Source organism: Bombus vancouverensis, chromosome 5 (assembly GCF_051014615.1).
Source record: "Bombus vancouverensis nearcticus chromosome 5, iyBomVanc1_principal, whole genome shotgun sequence".
In the NCBI taxonomy this organism is placed as follows: domain Eukaryota; kingdom Metazoa; phylum Arthropoda; class Insecta; order Hymenoptera; family Apidae; genus Bombus; species Bombus vancouverensis.
In genome coordinates, this window is record NC_134915.1 from 13,491,083 (window position 1) to 13,510,268 (window position 19,186).

Below are 19,186 nucleotides of genomic sequence, written 5' to 3' on the forward strand. Positions count from 1 at the left end.
GTTTTACGAGTCCCGTGATTAGCGGAGCGGAGAAACGCCGCTCGTTAGAATGCTTTCATTGTTGGAGCCACGTCAGAGGCTTCCTCCCGCGTGTTGAAAACACAACGCGTGCGTCCGTATGCATTATGAGTGGCGTGGAACAGCTTTCGCAACGCGACTTTTATGGAAATTTTGTGATCAGCGTTGACAGGACGTTTCCATGAATCTCGCGATGTTTCGTTCACGCTCAGCTTTGATTAAATTCGAGGGAATTTCTAATTGCGATGCCGGACTCGTTTCTCGTCAGGTTTTTAATCTTCGTCTGCGAGAAATGCATTTAACCAGAGATTCTGATAAAACTTCCAGTAAAATTGCATATTCAAGGAAATATCCTTGCTTAAGGATTTATGAGAAATAAACACGATTTCTAATTTTCAATTTCCAATTTTATATTAATCTTGGGATTTAACAACATTTTGAAACGTATCGGAGAAAGGAAGCTTCAACAGCTACATTCTTCTTAATGGGTTTCAAAAGATATTCAAACACTTGACTTCTATTTCTTAACGGAACTTCATATAGGTATAAATAATTCTATTTTATAAAATTATAGAAGTAAATAAATTCTATTTTACGTAGAATCATGGCAATAAATTGATTCTATTACATATAAAATTTACACATGTAAATTCTAAGTTATTTGTACAAAAATTTCGATTAATCTCTATGCGAATTCTCATTATTAACAGAATTTCTATACAAAATTATAATTACCTACCTAAAGGAATTTCATTATACCATCCTTTACGCGATTCTTTCAAACATTTGTGCGATTTTTCATGTCATTGAATTGCAAAGAAACAGTCACCATTCCACATTATTAAATCTCTACACGAATGCTAACTTTTATCTTAACTTCTACATAAATTGTCTTCCTTTCATTGCACACTCATCTCCATCGTTCAATCCTTTCACAAAGAAAATTCCTTTACCCAATTTCTCCTTTTAAATGCCCACTCTGCCATCCCTAAACTACTTATCGATTAACCACCAATCTATAAAATATTCCAGCGATCTTTCGTTTCATTAAATCGTCACGAGTTGTTGTTACAATAACCGTTTGTATTTACCATCGCCCCTTTATTCATAGCAATGACAAAAGAAACTTCTGTTCGTTAACGAGAACGAGAAGACGTTTCACGCGAAATTTGCAACGAAAATGTAAGTTTCATGCGATTCGCGTCGTCGCCAGCCAGAAGGCCGTTCATTACGTGAAAAGAAGAAGAAGAAGTCGGAATAACTCCGGGCCGGAAGTCGTTACAACGCTTCTTCTGGCGCTCCCTGTTGCGCCAACCTCGAGTTTTCATTCCGTTCCGTGAATACGGCTCCCCTGTGATTATCGTCGAACAAGAAATTCTTGCTACGAAACGCTTTCGACGAAAGTTCGTCGGCTACCGCTTCGTTGTATTCCTTTCTATAGGGCTTTGACAATGAGTTTCTACCTTCGTGAATTTAATTACCGCGCTGGATCTCGCTGGGAACGTTGGACAATTGTCAGAGACGTAGAATCTCTCACTTTGTAACAAATGGAAATATTTGTCTGCTGGTTTGCTAACTTCAAGGATGGTCCACTTTGGTTGATGGCTCGTTTCGAAGATCGTCGATCGTATTTCTTTTTTATGTTTGAGAAATTTTGAGGATAACTTCAAATGCAATTAGAGATTTTAGCGGCGTCTAAAATTAGTATTAAAAAGAGTTTAAGATTTCAAGGATTCATATTCATCTAAAAAAAGGAAAAATACTGAATTAAATATAATCTTGATAATCTTATTAACATCTTATTAACAATATCGTGAAGTTATAAATCATATATAAACCTGCCGATGTAAATCAAAATGCTTGTTCACGCTTGTACATTTTATTTTCATACAAATCACAGATTGACGTACAATTTGAACCATTTTGCCTTGAACCTTGTATTGTACGATATGAATTTTTTAAATTATAATTTGCGAGATTCATTGTAAATTTCCAAATGATATTTTTCTCTTCTTTCTCCTTAATTAAGGTCAAAGGGAATAAATTGTGTTGCATTTGAATAATATACGAGTTAATATACGTGTTAAAAGGATTTATTTTACGAGCTAACGTTTTTGTACCATATTATTTTATGTTTAACGGGTATATGTAGATTTATGTGGACATTATATATTTAATATGTGTAGATTTATCTCGTTAATCCACGAAAAGTCAATTTCCGAAAATCCATCAATCGGATCCACACAAAGAATTCACCCTTCACGCTACCTTTTAACAAACGTTTTCTTATCGAATAAACACGGGCTGACTCTCCACGTGGCGCATCCAGCGCACTTCCATTATCACAGCGGTTCATCGTTATTCCTCGTGACACTCTTGTCTCGAAGCCAACCTCTCCTCTTGGTCCATCGTCGATCTTCCATTCCATTCCACGCACCAAATAGAAAGAACACGAGAAAGAAGGAAAGGAAGAGGGAAAAAAAGGAATTGGCCTTAATTCACGAGCCGCAGACTAATGCAATCCTCCGATAGTTCGCGGCTCCATTTCGAAATTGCGTTAGGGTTTGCTTCCGCATTCTCGTGTTGAAGCTCAGAATAATAAGGTGAAACATACTCTCATCCGCCGTTCTCACTCTTCAGCCAATCCCATCGTTCCTCTTCCTTTCATGCGATAGACAATTTCTTTCTTTTGTATTATACTTCTCCTCGGTTTTATTTTTCTGGCCCTCGATGGAAGAATAGGGGAAAGAAAGTGTTGTGTTTTAACAAGTGACGGCCATAAGGCCGAAAAATTGTAGATATCATTTCTTTATATACATATATTCATGAAAATATGTTTTGCAGAAAATTGCACTGTTATTTTCCAACTGTGACCTTTCACGTGTGAGTTATAAAGGTGCTGTCATACAGCGACGTATTTGTATTGAAAAGTTGAACGACATTATTTTTGTATGTACTGCGACTACGAAAGGCATTTGCACGTGCCCTTGTTTTCCAGTGAAGCGTTTTCTCTACCAGGTTATATATTTTATTTTCATAATATCGAATTCTTGCGATCATATGACAACGCTAAATGACACGAAATTTAATATGCTTGGACCTAGTTTGTTGACTTATGTTGATCTATGGAAAAACACACAGGGTATGCTGGTGGTATAATCGGGCACGGGATGATTCTACGTTAGAGAAGTCGAAGACATAGAATAACATTTTTTCGTATAACGCTTCATTTCCGAGAGATTCGATTCTGAGAATTTGTCAAGTATATTTAAACTTGGCTATGTACTATGAGTGAACAATCAACAGGAGGTTGCGCTACATGCGAAAAAATGTGAAATAAAGTTTTCCCATTTAAGGCCTCATTTTCAAGCAAATAAAGTTTGAATGTGTTTAGTTTAAGAACTGGTCTACAGCACACACGTGGTACATTTTGAAATTTATTTTTCTCGAAAACAAAACATCTTGAGAAAAATATTTATCCTACATTTTCGACTTATTTTCACCTGCAGTTTAACCTTCTGACGATTATTTGTTTCTATTCAGTTAATTGGCAAAGTTTAAGTATACTTTGCAATTTTTCAGTCTCGATTTTCTCGGAAACGATGAGTCACATAAACAAAATTTATTTTACGTCTTCAATTTTTTCTTTTACGTAGAATTATTTCCCATCTGGTTGTATCGCTGGTTACTAGAAATCCTATTGTATTGTAAAATGTATTGTAAAATTTAGAGAGCAAAACAAATCCATATTTAAATTCCATTTCTTCATATGTCTCCATAAAAACATGAATTTGCATAAACATCCAAATCTAATTGCCACATCTCGTAACATAAGTTTTAAATTGTCAGACAAGCTTACGATATGTCACTTATCAACATTTAACGATGAAACAGGAGAAAGATACAAATCGAAAGAGGTAGAAGAACAAGAATATGATATCGAGGAAAAAAGTTAGAGGAAAAAATGGGAAAAAGAAAGAAAAAGTCGCAGAGCTAGCAGGTCGATCGGTCGGTTCGTTTCCTTCTCTGGACCATTTGTAGTAGACTGGCGGAGTACAATGGCAGCATTAGATGGAAGACGATGGACCGCGATGGACGAAGGAAGAGAAATTGCGCCCGACGAATGGAAATTCAATCGAACGGCCTGATCGTATTATTCCCTAATCTAACCTCTTCCTCCTGCTGCTTGTCACGCCAGCTTGATGGGCTTTTAATCGAAAAATGTTAATCGACCGAAGGGTGGATGGACTTGCGAGTTTCTTCGTGTGTGTACTTTGACACGTTTGTTTAAGATTTAGATTAATTTCGAAGGTAGATTGGAAGATGTTTTGCGATTAGGCGATTTTATAGAGTTGGAAAGTTCAATGTTATTGTACGATTTGCTCTGATTAAAGTAAGAATTCAACAAGTAGAAGAAAAATATAAAATACGAAGCACTAAATGTCGTGTGATTGTTAGTTTTAAATAATATCTCGTGTATTTGTTAGAAATGATTCAATATCGTTATTCTTTTTTTTTTAACCAATAATCTAATTAAAAAATTCGAGATCAAACTACAGCTCTATTGAAGTCTTTTCGTAACTACTGTATTTATCTTTTATAATATAATCTGAATAATCCTGGAATTCTTGGAAACTAATACTCCTAATGGATGATTGCATATGATGGAAAATTTCCTTTTTAATTGAATTAATCGTAATCCTTCGAATAATGATAAATGGCAAGATGCATAGGTCGACGACTAAAATATTGAGTCCTACTACTTGCCGACGTTGACTTTTACTACTTCGGTGGCGGTTCATCTTTATAGAATTTACGAATGGAAGTTATCACAAATACATGATGTATTGATTACTCGGAATATACGTGATCAAAGTATAGTGGTTATGTACGATATTGATGTTTATTGTAATTTAAACGGAAGTTTCCTGAGAGGATGGTGAGAATGAAATGGTCGCGTAATGTATCGAGTTTTACTACTGAAAGACATGAAGTTCTGCCTCTGTTCACATAAGTTGATCGATACCATGATTATGGGAATATTTCTACAGAGTGTTTCTGTAATCGTGATACAACCGGAAAGAAGGAAATTTCTCATATAAAAGTAAGTAAAAAATATAGAATAAAACTTTTTCATGCAGAGCTCCGTTTTCTAGAAAATTGAGTTAGAATCCTTGATAAGTAGGTGTGCAACTAACCGCAGTCTTGCTTGGCGAATCCTATCCCATCTTCCATATCCTATATCTTACATCCCACATCTTATATCATGTACCCCACAATTAATCGTCTTCATATACTCTTTACATTCTGTACTCCACATTTCGTATCTCTAGCCCTTTCTAGTGTCTTTCATTCTAATTTCAACAGCGTGTATGTCCATTTCATATTTTATATTTCATATTTCCATATCCTTATCCTACAGCACATTTTCCATATGCCTTTTCCCACATCTTGTGCCCAATATTTATTGGACCATATCCTACACCCCGTGTATCCTACTCTATATTCCATATCCTACACCTTATTTCCTTTTTCGTTAAACCTATTTCCTATATCCTGTATCCTAAAACATTGTAAATTAGAAATAAGCAAAAACGAAACAACATATTTTTAAGCAGAAAAATAATTTTTTATCCGCGAAACGTAATATGCCTCCAAATTGCACAAAAAATTGTGCAGAAACTCCTATGAATGAAGACAAATGAAATTCGTTATCCCATAAAATGAGGCTCGTTATCCACGTTCAGAATAAAAGGGACATATGGATATCACTTTGTGAAATCGATATGTTCAAAAATGAATTTCTCTTTCATTTTTCGAACATGCAATATCTTGATACAGTATCTTTCGAAAAGAAGTAATTGTATAACATTGAAAGGGGTGTGAAAATCGGCTTGTAGAGAACTTTTGCAACTTATGAAATTACAAGATGAAAAGTGTAGCTAGGCTTTATTGAATAAAAGTATAGCATCGATATGAAACACGAAAATGAAACTTCTTGATCGAGCAAGAAGTTTTCGAAATAGAGTAACTAAAGTGAAGTTGATCGGTATCGATACTGAGTTATTACAAACTGTTAATTATTGAATTTTCATCCGGTTATCGATGAATCTTGCATCCGAAAATTTTATATTTAACGTGTTTTTATTTTTACCGGTAAGCTTTTAATTTCGCCTATAAAATTCAAAGTTATTTCATATGTTGTCATGGAAAATCAATTTAGATTAAAATTCGAAATATTTCTTCAATTAAACTTTCATTCCTTTTACTCGTCATTTAAAAATTTGTATTTGCGCCATAAGAGTAATATAACGATTATTACAAAACTCAAAGAGAATTTGTAAAACTTTGAAGAAAGAATTAAAAGATATGAATTGTGAAGCAAAATCTCGATGAACAGACGAATATCGTTTCCATCGATTCGATGATTGGCAATAAGTGACTTCGTGGTGGACGATTTCTTCTTTTCTCCCTTTTCTTCTTTCGTTCGCGAGAATCGTCAAGGAATTCTAGCCGTAATAACTGCCTGAGAAATAATTATCATTTTAACAGGACGTGACCGTAATCGCCAGCGTCCCGCGATTCCAGGAATTTCATTAGTTTCGATAAATTCAGTCCGTCTAGCCTCGATTGTCTTTCGTCATTAATTCCCGACAACGCAGCCGCATTCATTACTAATTCCTATCTAACACGCCAACTCAATTCGCCCACGATCGATCGATCGTCTGATCATCATTAGAAACGTTTTAATTACTAAGCTCTTTGTTCCCCTTCTTTATTTTTCTTTAAGATTGCTACAAATTTCATGCATTTTTTCTTCATCTAGAAAATAAAATGGAAGACAATTTACTAACTCTAACGAAGATCATTTCTACTGTTGCATTATATTGTAATGAAAGTTAAGTTTCACGTTATGAATTATTTTGTAACGATAAGTGATTTGTGCTTGAAATACCGAATTTTTTAAGTGTCCACAAAATTAAATAATTCAGAATGGGCTGTGTATTTATATTAATTTTATGCATATTCGTGCGTTGGTGCATTTTAAATGCGAAATTGTATCTTCTCTTTGAACTGCACTACGAAGAAATATTAAGATGCTTATGTCTTAAAACTATTAATTTTAGGTCATTCTGAATACTTTGCATAGTCAATGCAAAAATGTAATTAATATAATGTAACAGTCCTATTTCACTTAATTAATACAGTAGAATATAATTACATAGTTATTATATAGTATAATATATTTTAATTAATATGTGTATAATACAGTTAATAAATCATTAAGATTACACAATTCTAATTTTCTTGAGTCACTGAATCGAATTGTACGGCGTATAATTCCATATGATCGAAGAATCGCGAAAATTAATTTTTAGGGTCTTTGTTAACTTTCGATCTTCCCAAGTTAATTCTTCTAAAGCCTAAATATTTCAACGACGTTGACCATTCTAGTTTTCTTTCTGTTCTGATGGAAAAATTCGAAACCTGTTGCGGTACGACCCCAAGAACTCTATTCTCCGCTGGCTTGCGCTCTTAACACGTTTTCCCTAGAGCAGAAAGTAATAGGGTTTCCTTATTCTTCGAGACGCAATTTGCGCCTTGGTAGAGCTCTATAAAGGCTTGTTTCTCGAGATTCATGGCCTTGACAAGTGTCCATCGTCCTTTCGAAACCATAATGAAATCGTAATGTATCTAGATATTCCAGCCTTTCATCGTTTCATTGTTATTATTAAATTACGTCTATAGACACTCGTATTTTCAATTCTTTAATTTTTTAATCTTTGATTCTTCTTCGGCAATGAAGAAAATACAGATAAAGGAATGACCTACATTTTAATCATTCTATATATGTCATTGTGTACGTGTAAAAGAACCGTTTGTTACCGTGAATCAGATTTATAATTTCAATTATACTCACCTAACATAGTAATCTTCGACCTTTCCTATTTTTAATCAGCATCGTTAATCAGCAGACTGTAGATTTTTACGCGTCTACGAGAAACTTGAAAGTGTAAAATTATAGCGCAGAATGCACGTAATACGGAAAGACATAAAATACCCAAATTATAGTACTTTTTGTAATACTTGCTATAATGGAATATGAATTTGCATAAAATTCTACGCTCTATTAATCGATAATTCAGTATGGTTCCTACGTGATATTTGAAGAATAAAGCTGGAGGAAGTGCGTGCGTTCGTTCGACGAGTTAGATGGGTTACTTAAAACTGTATGTGTACGTCGGTGTGCGAGGGAGTGACCGTACTTAAGGAACGAAATAGCGAGGGATGGTATGGTTTAGAAGATAGAGGAGAGAGGGTCTTCGAAGTTGAGTTGAGAAAAGAGAATCGAGCAGTGGAATCGTAGAGGCATGCTCGAAGTAGAGGAATTTAGTAGTCTTAGGGGGAGGAATTTAAAAAAAAAAAAAAGAAGAAGAAGAGACCGAGCCGAGGAGAATTTTTTGGAGGAAAGTTTCAAACGAAATTCGAGGAACAGCTTACGAGATAGGAAGTTCGAAAGGTCGTGGGAAGATAGAAGAAACGAAGATCAGAAGGAAAAATGATGGAAGGAGTTTCGGCGAATTTGAAGAAAAATTCCTGACATTTGTTAGGACTAAATTTACAGAGTGTTCGGCGAGAATTACATACTTGAAGCAATCGATAAGGAATATTTATAGCAGAGGCCTATAAAAATTCTTAACTTGCTATATTTATGAAGTTGATAACATCTAATTAAGTTTATTTCACAGGGGCAGTTTCTTTGGAAGTTGTAGTTATAGTTTCGGAGAAAATTCATATCAATTTATCAGAATTATCAGAGGCGTGCATCTTCTGTCGAAATGTTATTTGAACCGCAGATAAGCGAAATTGTTCTAATAGCAAAATTAAAAATGTTCAGCAAATAGGGTTAATAAAGTTTCTGCTGATGATTAACCAAATAGTTTACAATTATAAGTCACATGATATGGTTTGTTGAAAATGACCGTAATATACATATAGTTGACATAGAGACGTAATATGACAGGATGTATTAAATATTAACAATTGCATTTCGATGTTACAAATTGAATTCTCTTGGTTGATTTGTCACGTGCATTCTACGTATAGAAATAATGCTATTGCATGATGATAACCTAGTGGAAATAGAGAGAAGTTAAAAATCGACACAGTAAGAGTTTGGATGGTGAACGAAATTTAGTAGAAAGTGAGATTTTGAAGAGTTCTGTAAACCAGAGGAACGTAGGCAAAATTCAGGAAACACGAGAAGAATGTGCGGATAAATTAAAGATTACTGATAACTAGTTTGATAGGCTGTTAAAAAATTTTAATTACTTCATTATCTTAATTATGTGCTGTTTAAGTTATTTATGGAAATTATTAATTTATGAGACTTCTAGAAATTTTTCATTATCTTGTTATATAAGTTATTTATTCTTTAAGTTACTTATAGGAATAATTTGGATACATAGAAGTTTGATAAGTTTCTTTGGTCATTTTAAATTATTTCATTACGTATTATTTTTTTCATAAGTTCGAATGATTAATTCCCTATTGTTGTAAACTTTAAGTTTCAATTACGTAATGGTTTTATAACGATCATTTGCTTGCCTCGGTTGTGTAACCAAACAAGCATTACATAAATGAAATATTTATGGAATGGTTATTTAAATAATATATCATTTTATTACAGTAAATTCATTTTGCAATAACCATGAGCTATTTATTTGAATATACAAATCATTTAAATACACAATTATCAAAGTAATAATTTGTTATTTTATATATGAGTAAATATTTCCCAATCTCTCAAATAATTTTTGATCTTATCATATCAATATCATCAACTGAGTCAGAAATACAGGTATTTTTACAGTTTAGATGTCACCATCGTGCAATATTCAGGGACGATAGACAACCCTATCAGATAAAAATTAACCTACAACTGGAAAAGAAGAATTAGCTCTCAGTTGACGTATATGCACTTTTGACAAAGCGTAAGCAGTTTATCTTGTCAGATTTCTATTTCTACTTCTATTTCTATTATATTTTGATATTAAAAACTCGTATACTATCGAGCCTAGCTAATTGTACGACTATATTTTTTAAATATTTTTATTACTGACTATATTTTTCCCATCAAGAGTACGCTGTACAAATCATGCGAATTCGCGCGTAATCACCTTCCACGAATATTCTAATTGTCCCTTGCTTTCAGCCGAATTTCACCAATACGAGGGAAAATCTAGCCGTTTCCCTTTTCACGCCGATCGCGATCCCTCGATACTTTTTCCCTTTTTACTTTCTTTTCTTTACGAGCCACGACAGAGATCCCGCTTTTAGACGACCGAGCCAGATAAGCCGGATGCTTGTTGGCTCGCACGAGGAGAGAAGCGGAGGTTAAAGCGCCGATAAACCGGGCTTACCGCGGTGACGCGCGTGCTTTTGCCTCGTAACTTCTTTTTCTCCATTTTCTCGTTTGCCATTCTGCACGAAGAATCGCGACCAAGCCTTGTCCACGTCGCAATTTCTCTGTAACTTGTAGCTCGCTGTTAACAGATTTTTGTAGAACATTTTCTAGAACAAGAGGCTTCGGTACCGTGGTAATTGAAAAGAAATTTATTGCATAGGTCTGTCGTCTACAGACATGAATAAAAGAATCCTTAAAATTGTCACTTGTGAATGCATGAATATTATTTGATTATAACATACGAAACGCTCATTTGAATGCTTTAGTTTTTACGATACAATGTACATAACAACAAGTATATCATTTGCCTGCACTATATTTGCACTGTATTATTTAAGAAAATTGAACAAAAATATTTTTATCATTTTCCACGTGTACTTACATTTACCATAAATAAATTTTTACACAAAACATTCTTTCACAATACTACCGGAATCAGCTCAAATATTATGGTGACTGTATGTTCACTATAATCCTAAAAATGAAACGTATATGTTCCTATAACGTTCCACTTATATTAATCTTTCTCTTACATTTACTTCACCTTCTTCCCTCTATTCCGGCAAACTAATAAACGCGGCAAACTAATAAATACCGCAACGCGTTGCCCTGAGATCCATAAACGAAAGGACGCGAATAATTTTGCAACAGCAATATTAAAATTGTCCTGGCTCGTCTCCCCACGGATCTTTCGTTGAATTACGCTTTATTATCCCTGGCGGGAATCTTAATTAATCGGGCTTTATCGCGCGCCTTTTACAAGTTCCGAACTTTATCTCGTTTATCGCGTCGCGAATCAGCACGTAAAGTTCACTTCCTGTTTAGGAGAGCGTTAACCCTTCAACCAGCTACAGTGTTGATAATGTAGTGGTGTGTGGCGTGTATTTCGTGTTTCTACGAAGATACGAGATTGTAGGCGTACGAAGAGACGAAGAGACAAGCTCGTGGGATACTTCATTTTGTTCTAATAGTCGTATCGATTAAACTTGGAGATTAGACTCGAGCTTCTCGGGAGCTCTGCATCAACAATTTCCTGTCCCAGCTAGCGCACTTCTTCCAGTTCGGGGCAAACGTTTCCCGTTTCGCGCGATTTCTTCTCGTCGATGATATAATTGGATTATTGGGAAATTGATCGTGATATCACGTTGAACAGATACCGTAATTTGCATAATTTGTGTATGTTTTCTTATGAAATGTATGCTGATACTTTGTGCGATATAATTGTTTTTATGGACGAGCGGTACGATCCGTTTTAATGAAATTTTTCATTTCATTTGACGTTTGTTACATTACATGTAAGTACCATTTGTGAGTATTTTTATACGCTGTTATGTAAGTACTGCCAATTAAAATGATAGATCTGTTCCATTTAAGCTATGCTCCTTCTGCGTCCAATTAAAAATGATCATATCATATCTTATAAAACGTATCTTTTTGTTTCAACGATAAGAAGGAAATGCTCTTATTATATCATTATAATCGGTTAAAATTGAGTTTCTGCTTGTTATGCCACGTTTTATAATACTTTGCGTTTTATTCATACCTTTAAATTGTTAATAGTTGATTAATTAACAATGATATTATTTAATAACCTGATAAACTAATTTCGCTTTCACTTTACCTATAGATATATATACGTACAAGTATTTTCCAAAAAATTGTTGTATATTCTAATTGTAGAATTTTTATGTCTTATATCACAAATATTTATAATCTTCGTATTTCTAATTACTTTCTATCTGCTTGTTTATTACTCTATAGTTCGTGAAAACTTCTCGTAATCTGCCCAACTACTCACATTTCTAAGAAAGCTGAAAACGAGCTTCCTTAATTCATCCAAGCTTCTTATCTCTTACGCTGTTCCAAATTACGGTATAATGTAATAAAAATGTAAAACTTTGCCTCATTAGAAATCCATCATCCTTATCGCGTCGTACACGTATACAAAGGCTGCGATCTAAAAAGAAAAGAATTTGTTTCGCACGAATGCAAAACTCTCGAAACTACCCTTTCGTCTAAATTTCTTACATTTGGCGCAATTATTCGAATTTCCAAGAGTGAGGAAAGAAAATAGTATTAAACCGATTCCAATTAATCCACTTCTCGCGTCTAATCCATCCCACTAAGTACCTCGCATTTCCGTTACTCAGCGGCGAAAAGCTCTTTCAAAAGCTTAGCGAATCCCTTTGTCGTCTAAATCACATCCAGCTACTTATCAGTCGCGCAGCATTCGAAATTACCAAAGTGGCATAATAAAAATGTAAATTTCCGGTCATTGGCCTGTCAAAGATTCGCACTGAGAAGTATGAAACGTCTGAATTTACTCGCGTGATAACCTGCACGCGTGCGTGCGTGCAATTAGACTTCAGAGAGTCGGTCACGACAAACGCGTCTCGACGCCGGCGCCGCGGCGCCTTCCTTCTACCCGGCGATATCAACATTCCACGCTTGGCACGCGCTGGAATTCTTTATGGTCCCCACGGCAGCGGCACGAAAGAAAGAGAGGCCACACCCTTGGCGAGTGGTCGTTAAGTATAAAACACGAGGAAAAATAGAAGAAAGAAGGCGATTTAGGGCACGAAAAAAAAGAAAGAACTTCCAAGATATCTTGCGACTACTAAGTTTTACGCTAAAGCTTCAGATTTATGTAATTTTTGTTTCGTTAATGTAATTTCAACTTTTGTGATAACTAGACTGAGGATGTTCATGCGCTTTTGGGAAATTTAAAATTGCAACAATTCGCAGAATGCGTAATATTTAATATAAATATTTGAGATGGACAAAGTAGGATACTTTTTGTGATGTTTGGTACGTGAAAGAAAAGTTTTTATGTAGGTTCCGTTTCATAAAATATGTTGGGAAACATTGAAAATATCGTATAAACATCCGCGGTACAGTGATTAGATTAATTCACAGTCGATTGTATGTTATACAATATCGAGTAAATTAGAGTTATGAATTCGATATAATTACAATTATAATATGTTATTTTATTATAAGCGTATATAGACTAATGAGAGACGAACAAACTGAACAATCACAATTTTTTAAAAAATATAATCTTTAAAATCATATTTAAAGATGTATGCAAGTATCAGTGTGTATAGTAGGTTCAGAGTGTGAAATACTAAATAATTGCCGTTTTTCTTTGTAATATAATATTATTTTATCATGTACAATATTTTGAATAAAACACGTGAATTATTTCTGCCTTTGAAAATTCTATCTGAAGTGATCGATTATTCAGCTTTCACCATGGCTTTATTGAAAAATAATTCATGATAAATTTAATAAACCAAAAAAAGCAATTGAATATGACTGAACAAAACAATATCTAACAGTAATTGTTTGTTAAAATAAGTGCAAGAAACTAGAAAAGAATTGTATGTAGATAGGACATACATATGTAAAATCGGTGAAGTCGGGGGATGAAATATTGGGCTATACTACTTGCTAATGTCGGCTTTTACTGCTATCGCTACAATGGAGATAAAAACTATAATACTTATGCAGAATATTCCAGTTTCTTTCCATGAAAGGATGTGAACGTCTCACGAGTAAAATTAAGAAATTGTACAAAAATATTACATAAAATGTAAACATATTATATAAACATTGAACAAACATAAATTCCTAGGCGTCTTCTTAAAAAGTTAGAACAAAAATCTTATATCAATACCATTTATATTATATCCATCTTTTATAGCATTAATACTGTTTATGTTACTCTTTTGAATGCCACGTAATTTAATTTTAAAAAATTCGATAAACATTTGAAATGTCTAAAAAGTATTGATTTTCCAAGCTGTTTCATTTTTAATAAATGATCCGTAATACTTTGAGAATATTATTTTATGGAAATAGCATTACACTTTACTGTATATAAAATATTATACTTTGTAGAAACATTTTCGAAATCAAAGTATTATTGTTTTTGTACTATAATAACAATAAAAAAAATAGAACGAAATAGTAAATTTCCTTCCTCATAAGTGAACTATAGGACAATTTTGTTGAGAAAATTTGAATAAATTATAAATTATAAAAATCTAACAAATTCCAGAAAGTCGTGAGCGAAATTTAACTACTCTAACAGTTCTAAAAAATTGTAAACGGTGCTGGTTCTATTGATTTTGGACTAATCATTGGAAATTCGTTTCGCGGAAGGTTTCATTAATTTTATAAACTTTTTTCTTTCAGTGGAATAATTTCTTAGGGAGTTACGTTATCGACGAAGGAAGTTTTAGCTGAAAAGACTTAAATCAAAATGATTGGAGATATTTGGTGAATTTTAAACAGCAGGTCGCTCTACTTAATTTCTTTTCATCTCAATTCACGTTATTAACTTTCTCTCTTCCTGAATCTCCGGCGAGAAACTTCTTTCTCTAGTCTTAGTATTTATAAGAAAATTCACTTGCAAGTCCTATCTTTTCCTGGTGCTTTTGTCTAGGTATACTAAATTGTTTAATTTCTCTATTTAATCAGAATAATTTTATTCCATTTAATCAGTTCACATAATTGTAATTAGTAAAATCGTATCAACTTTAAACAATTGATCTCTTTGTTATCTCATTGTTTTCTACATGTTAAAACTAAATTGATCTAATAAATATAAATTTTTCTGTCATATTTATTAAATCAATCTAATATCATGATAAATAAAAGATCATATATACTAAATACAATAGAGTGTAAAATTGTCTATAGAATAATTGCCGAAGGGTTAAATCAACTAAGTATTGTTTTTATTGTTTCAAGAACCGTCGCCGCTGTACGACAACAATCACTACCATGAGGAATGCCTAAAATGTAATAGCTGTGGCCTGAATCTCACGGGACCCAACCAGAAACGGGCTAGGCGGTGAGTAGAAAATGTTAATACACGAAGAAAATTATAAAAATGTAGACGAACATATAATTAACACTTCCATGTTGCTTATCACGTCAATGCAGAAATTAAGCTATGAATTTATTATCCGTCTCTTCCTTTTTTAGTAGTTGTTTAGTAATTTAAAAATTGTAAATTAAAATTGTATCGCAACAATTGCCTGAGAATCCTAAAATTGTAAAAATCGTCGTTGTACGTAGTATACCATTATATAGATCGCGATTGTTATTTTAAGTTTATATGGAAAGGTAATTTTTATTTTGCAGGTGTTTCGTATATCAATTTTTCTAATAAAAACACTTGGATTCAGGTTGTCTATTTTCTAGCGGTTGGTCTAGGTTTAAAAGACCTCGGGATCGCTTCACTGCGGATTTTTCATCGTAAAACGCATTTCCACATGACGTGGAAAAACGTCATATCGTTGGAAATACGATTCGGTCGATCGGAATTGGAACGATCGTGATTCTCGAAATGCATCGCCGCATTTCTGGTGAACTGGATCGGGGAATCGATCCATAGAACGAAAATCGTATCGTATACGTTTTTATTGCATATAGGATAGAATAATTGAAGATATTCTACCACCTGAAAGAAATAAGAAATATGTAGTAATAATATAAAGAAATAAATCTATATGATAATAAATTTTTATCATATCTTTTTATCGTTTAATTGTAATAAATATAATGTATGTATTAGTATTAAAATATTCGGAATGGTTTAATACGACAACAGAGAACGTGAATGAATTGTGAATATTATATCGTTGAACGTGAAGTAATATCAAAGTATATAGCTGCAGAAGCTATTAAATTTATAGAATGAAAAGATGTATAGTGTTCGTTTTACCATACGCCCCGAGGGAAGAACAGTTATTTTTATTACACATCGACCTATAAATATATACAATTTAGTTGAGATACTGAAACAAATAGTTTACCAGCCGATATATCGTCAATATAGTAACGCAACATATAGTAATAAAAAATGTAGTATAAGATTGAGACGAAAAATAACAAGTGTTAATAATAATTTTTTCATACTTTTGATACGTCATGAGAAATTGTTTAATTGTACAATAACAGGATAAGTTTCAATAGTTTTCCGCTATTTAATCAGCGCAGGAATAAAAAGTTATGACTCCATATAGAGACAAAAATATCAAACAATATGAGAATGAAATAGCAAGTGACACGTTTCTACATTTGATATGAAAATTCGAAAATTTACAGCTTTTTCTTCGAAACGTTCGACCCAGCAATCAATAAAAAATGTCAAAGCTTCAAAAATGTAGGAAACGTATACATAACCCGGATAAAATATTTCTGTCGAGGTTTCGACTTTTAAATCATATTTATAAAAATTCGCCGACTGTTAGCCAGCGTGAATATCTGTAGTCTACATATAAATCATAAAAACCCAAAGATCCTTAGCAAAATTGCAAAAGAAAACAGAATTTGTTCATTTGAAAATCATTGAGTAACGAACGACTTTCAATCTCCAAACAAGATTTCGTTAAAAATCAGCTTGAACAAATATTATATGCATAAACAGGTAAAGCGAAGGATGATATTGGAAATGAGGAAAAGATGTTCCATCAGCTCGTTATGCAGCATGTTCGACGTTCATTAATCAAAAACTGTGTTCTGTGTGGTACACTTACCCAAACGACGCGAAGGATCATCAATTTCTTCTGTTCCGTAGGTTCAAGAACCAAATACTTTGCGATCTTCACTTCGCTGACGTGGCGCTGATGGAGTGCTCGGACTTCATGCAGCAGTTGCGCAGCTTCAAACCACAAAGTTTAGGCTGCGCAGTTGCCCGAAGAAAATCATCGACAACCTTAATCTTCCCCTTACCACCGCAAGCTTGCTCAGGTACGGTTCATTAATTTATGAATCTTCTACATACAATGTTCCACGGTATAAGGTGTTAAGCAAGAAATAAGGTGTTAAGCATCTCGTTTTAATTCGAGACGGTCGATTTCGATATCTAACAGCGAACGAAGCCACCAGCTTGTATGCAAAAGCGCATAATCCAAGACAAGGGAAACCACCTGTAGCATCGACTCATACATATGCACGCTGGTACAAGTTGGCGATCTCTTTCCTTCCTCTCCACTTATTTTCGTCGACTTTCTTACGATGTTAACTAGAAAAGACAAATTAATTCGTCAGCTTTGGCGAATACCATATCTTGGACTGTAAATATTTATTTCTATAAGCCTTTTTAATTAAAGACTTGTCACAAATCGCGTTTCCTTGATTGAACTGATTTTTAAATTTAATAAAATCTCAATAACATTGTAAGAGATAGACGAAAGATAATAAATATTCATGAATCGACTGTAATGTAACAAGAATTGAAGAAAGAGAAGGAATTATGGTTAGATATCGGTGCAGTTACAGTGTCTTGTTATTTTATAGAACTTTGGTTGAGTAAACATTCGGATTCGATTTATAAAAAGTTTACTTTTTAGACTGTAGTGTTAAAAAATATGTTAAAAATTGAAGTTTCTTACGATGGATAGATCATGGAATCATCGAGAAAGATATTTCATAAATTTAATATGTTTCGTAGCTGTTTTAATGAAGAGAGGTTGATTGCGAAAAGAAAAATTTTCTATCAAAGAGATTAATTTATAAAAGGCACAAAAATCATATTAAAACCTTATCACAGTAGTAAACATATTTCTATTTAATGGTACTGGAATATATCTCGACATATTTGAAGGAACGTGGGACGAATATACATGTTTTGCATCCTCGAATCATTTAAACAAATAAACATGTTTTGCAATATTGAGCCTCTTAATTCAACGAACGTGTTTCACATATTCAAGTTATTTGTTATTTCAAGGGACATGTTTGTCGTCGTGAGAGAAACAATCGTGTTATTTACTAATTGACAAAAGTAGAGATATTGTTCAGCTTTAGTTCGGTAGAAAATATTTGATAATGGTAAATATAATTCCACTTGAAGTTGCTTAAAAAGTTATTGTTTACGTATAATTTAATTATACACGATCTGAAAATTTTCAAATTTAATTTCAAACCTGCTAGCATTTACTAAAATATGTAATTCCAAAGTTTATTTCAAATAAAATTTATCGCAATCTAAATATACAATCAATACATTTCACATGGTACCAGTATATATTATATTTGTTATTAGATTTACACAATAATTGGTAAGGAATTTAAAAAAGAAATTTTTACTCAATTCCTGAAAATCTTCAATCTTTCAGCAATTTCAATCAACGCTTACAAAGAACGAGAATGGAATTTCGTTTCAAAAAATTTGCAATTTCAATATATTTCATGCATAAAAATACCCATTGTAACATGACAATAGTGTATAATTTGCATCTTTCAACGGTTGAATAATAATGTTTGATATATTCCATAACATATGGCCCAATGTAATTAAGTGTACAACAAAATGCAACGAAAATGGCGAATCCGTTTCATCAACGATTGTCTTTCGCTTTTGGGAAGCTTAATAAAAGGGATACTACTATAATTTGACAAAATTATGAATAATTTAATATTCTATACGTTTACACAACACAGTAAATATTTTACAAATTTATTCTCGTATATATAACTCAATCGTTATTTAATTTGATACACTGAAAGAAAATGACAACCGCAGCACCGTTCATGCACAAAATTAATAAAGTTCACTTAAATCCATGCAGATGCTACGTTAAAAATATTCCCTTGCAGTAACAAACATTCATTTTGCACGAATCATTCGACGAATCGTATCGAATGCAAAAGGTCAAATAAATGTTTATACGGAATTTCTAT

The 19,186-nt window shown here is 33.3% G+C and overlaps 1 protein-coding gene across 7 annotated transcripts in view; it reads left to right on the plus strand.

Moving 5' to 3' along the window:
• The window catches only part of rsh (Rap GTPase activating protein radish), a 155,892-nt gene that overhangs the window by 115,375 nt on the left and 21,331 nt on the right, over positions 1 to 19,186 (plus strand). For all 7 annotated transcript variants that reach the window (XM_033332935.2, XM_033332931.2, XM_033332926.2 and 4 more), the window contains 2 exons: positions 15,245 to 15,347; positions 17,079 to 17,251. In XM_033332935.2, coding sequence (XP_033188826.1) covers positions 15,245 to 15,347; positions 17,079 to 17,251 — 276 coding nt within the window. The remainder of the gene's footprint in view (positions 1 to 15,244; positions 15,348 to 17,078; positions 17,252 to 19,186) is intronic.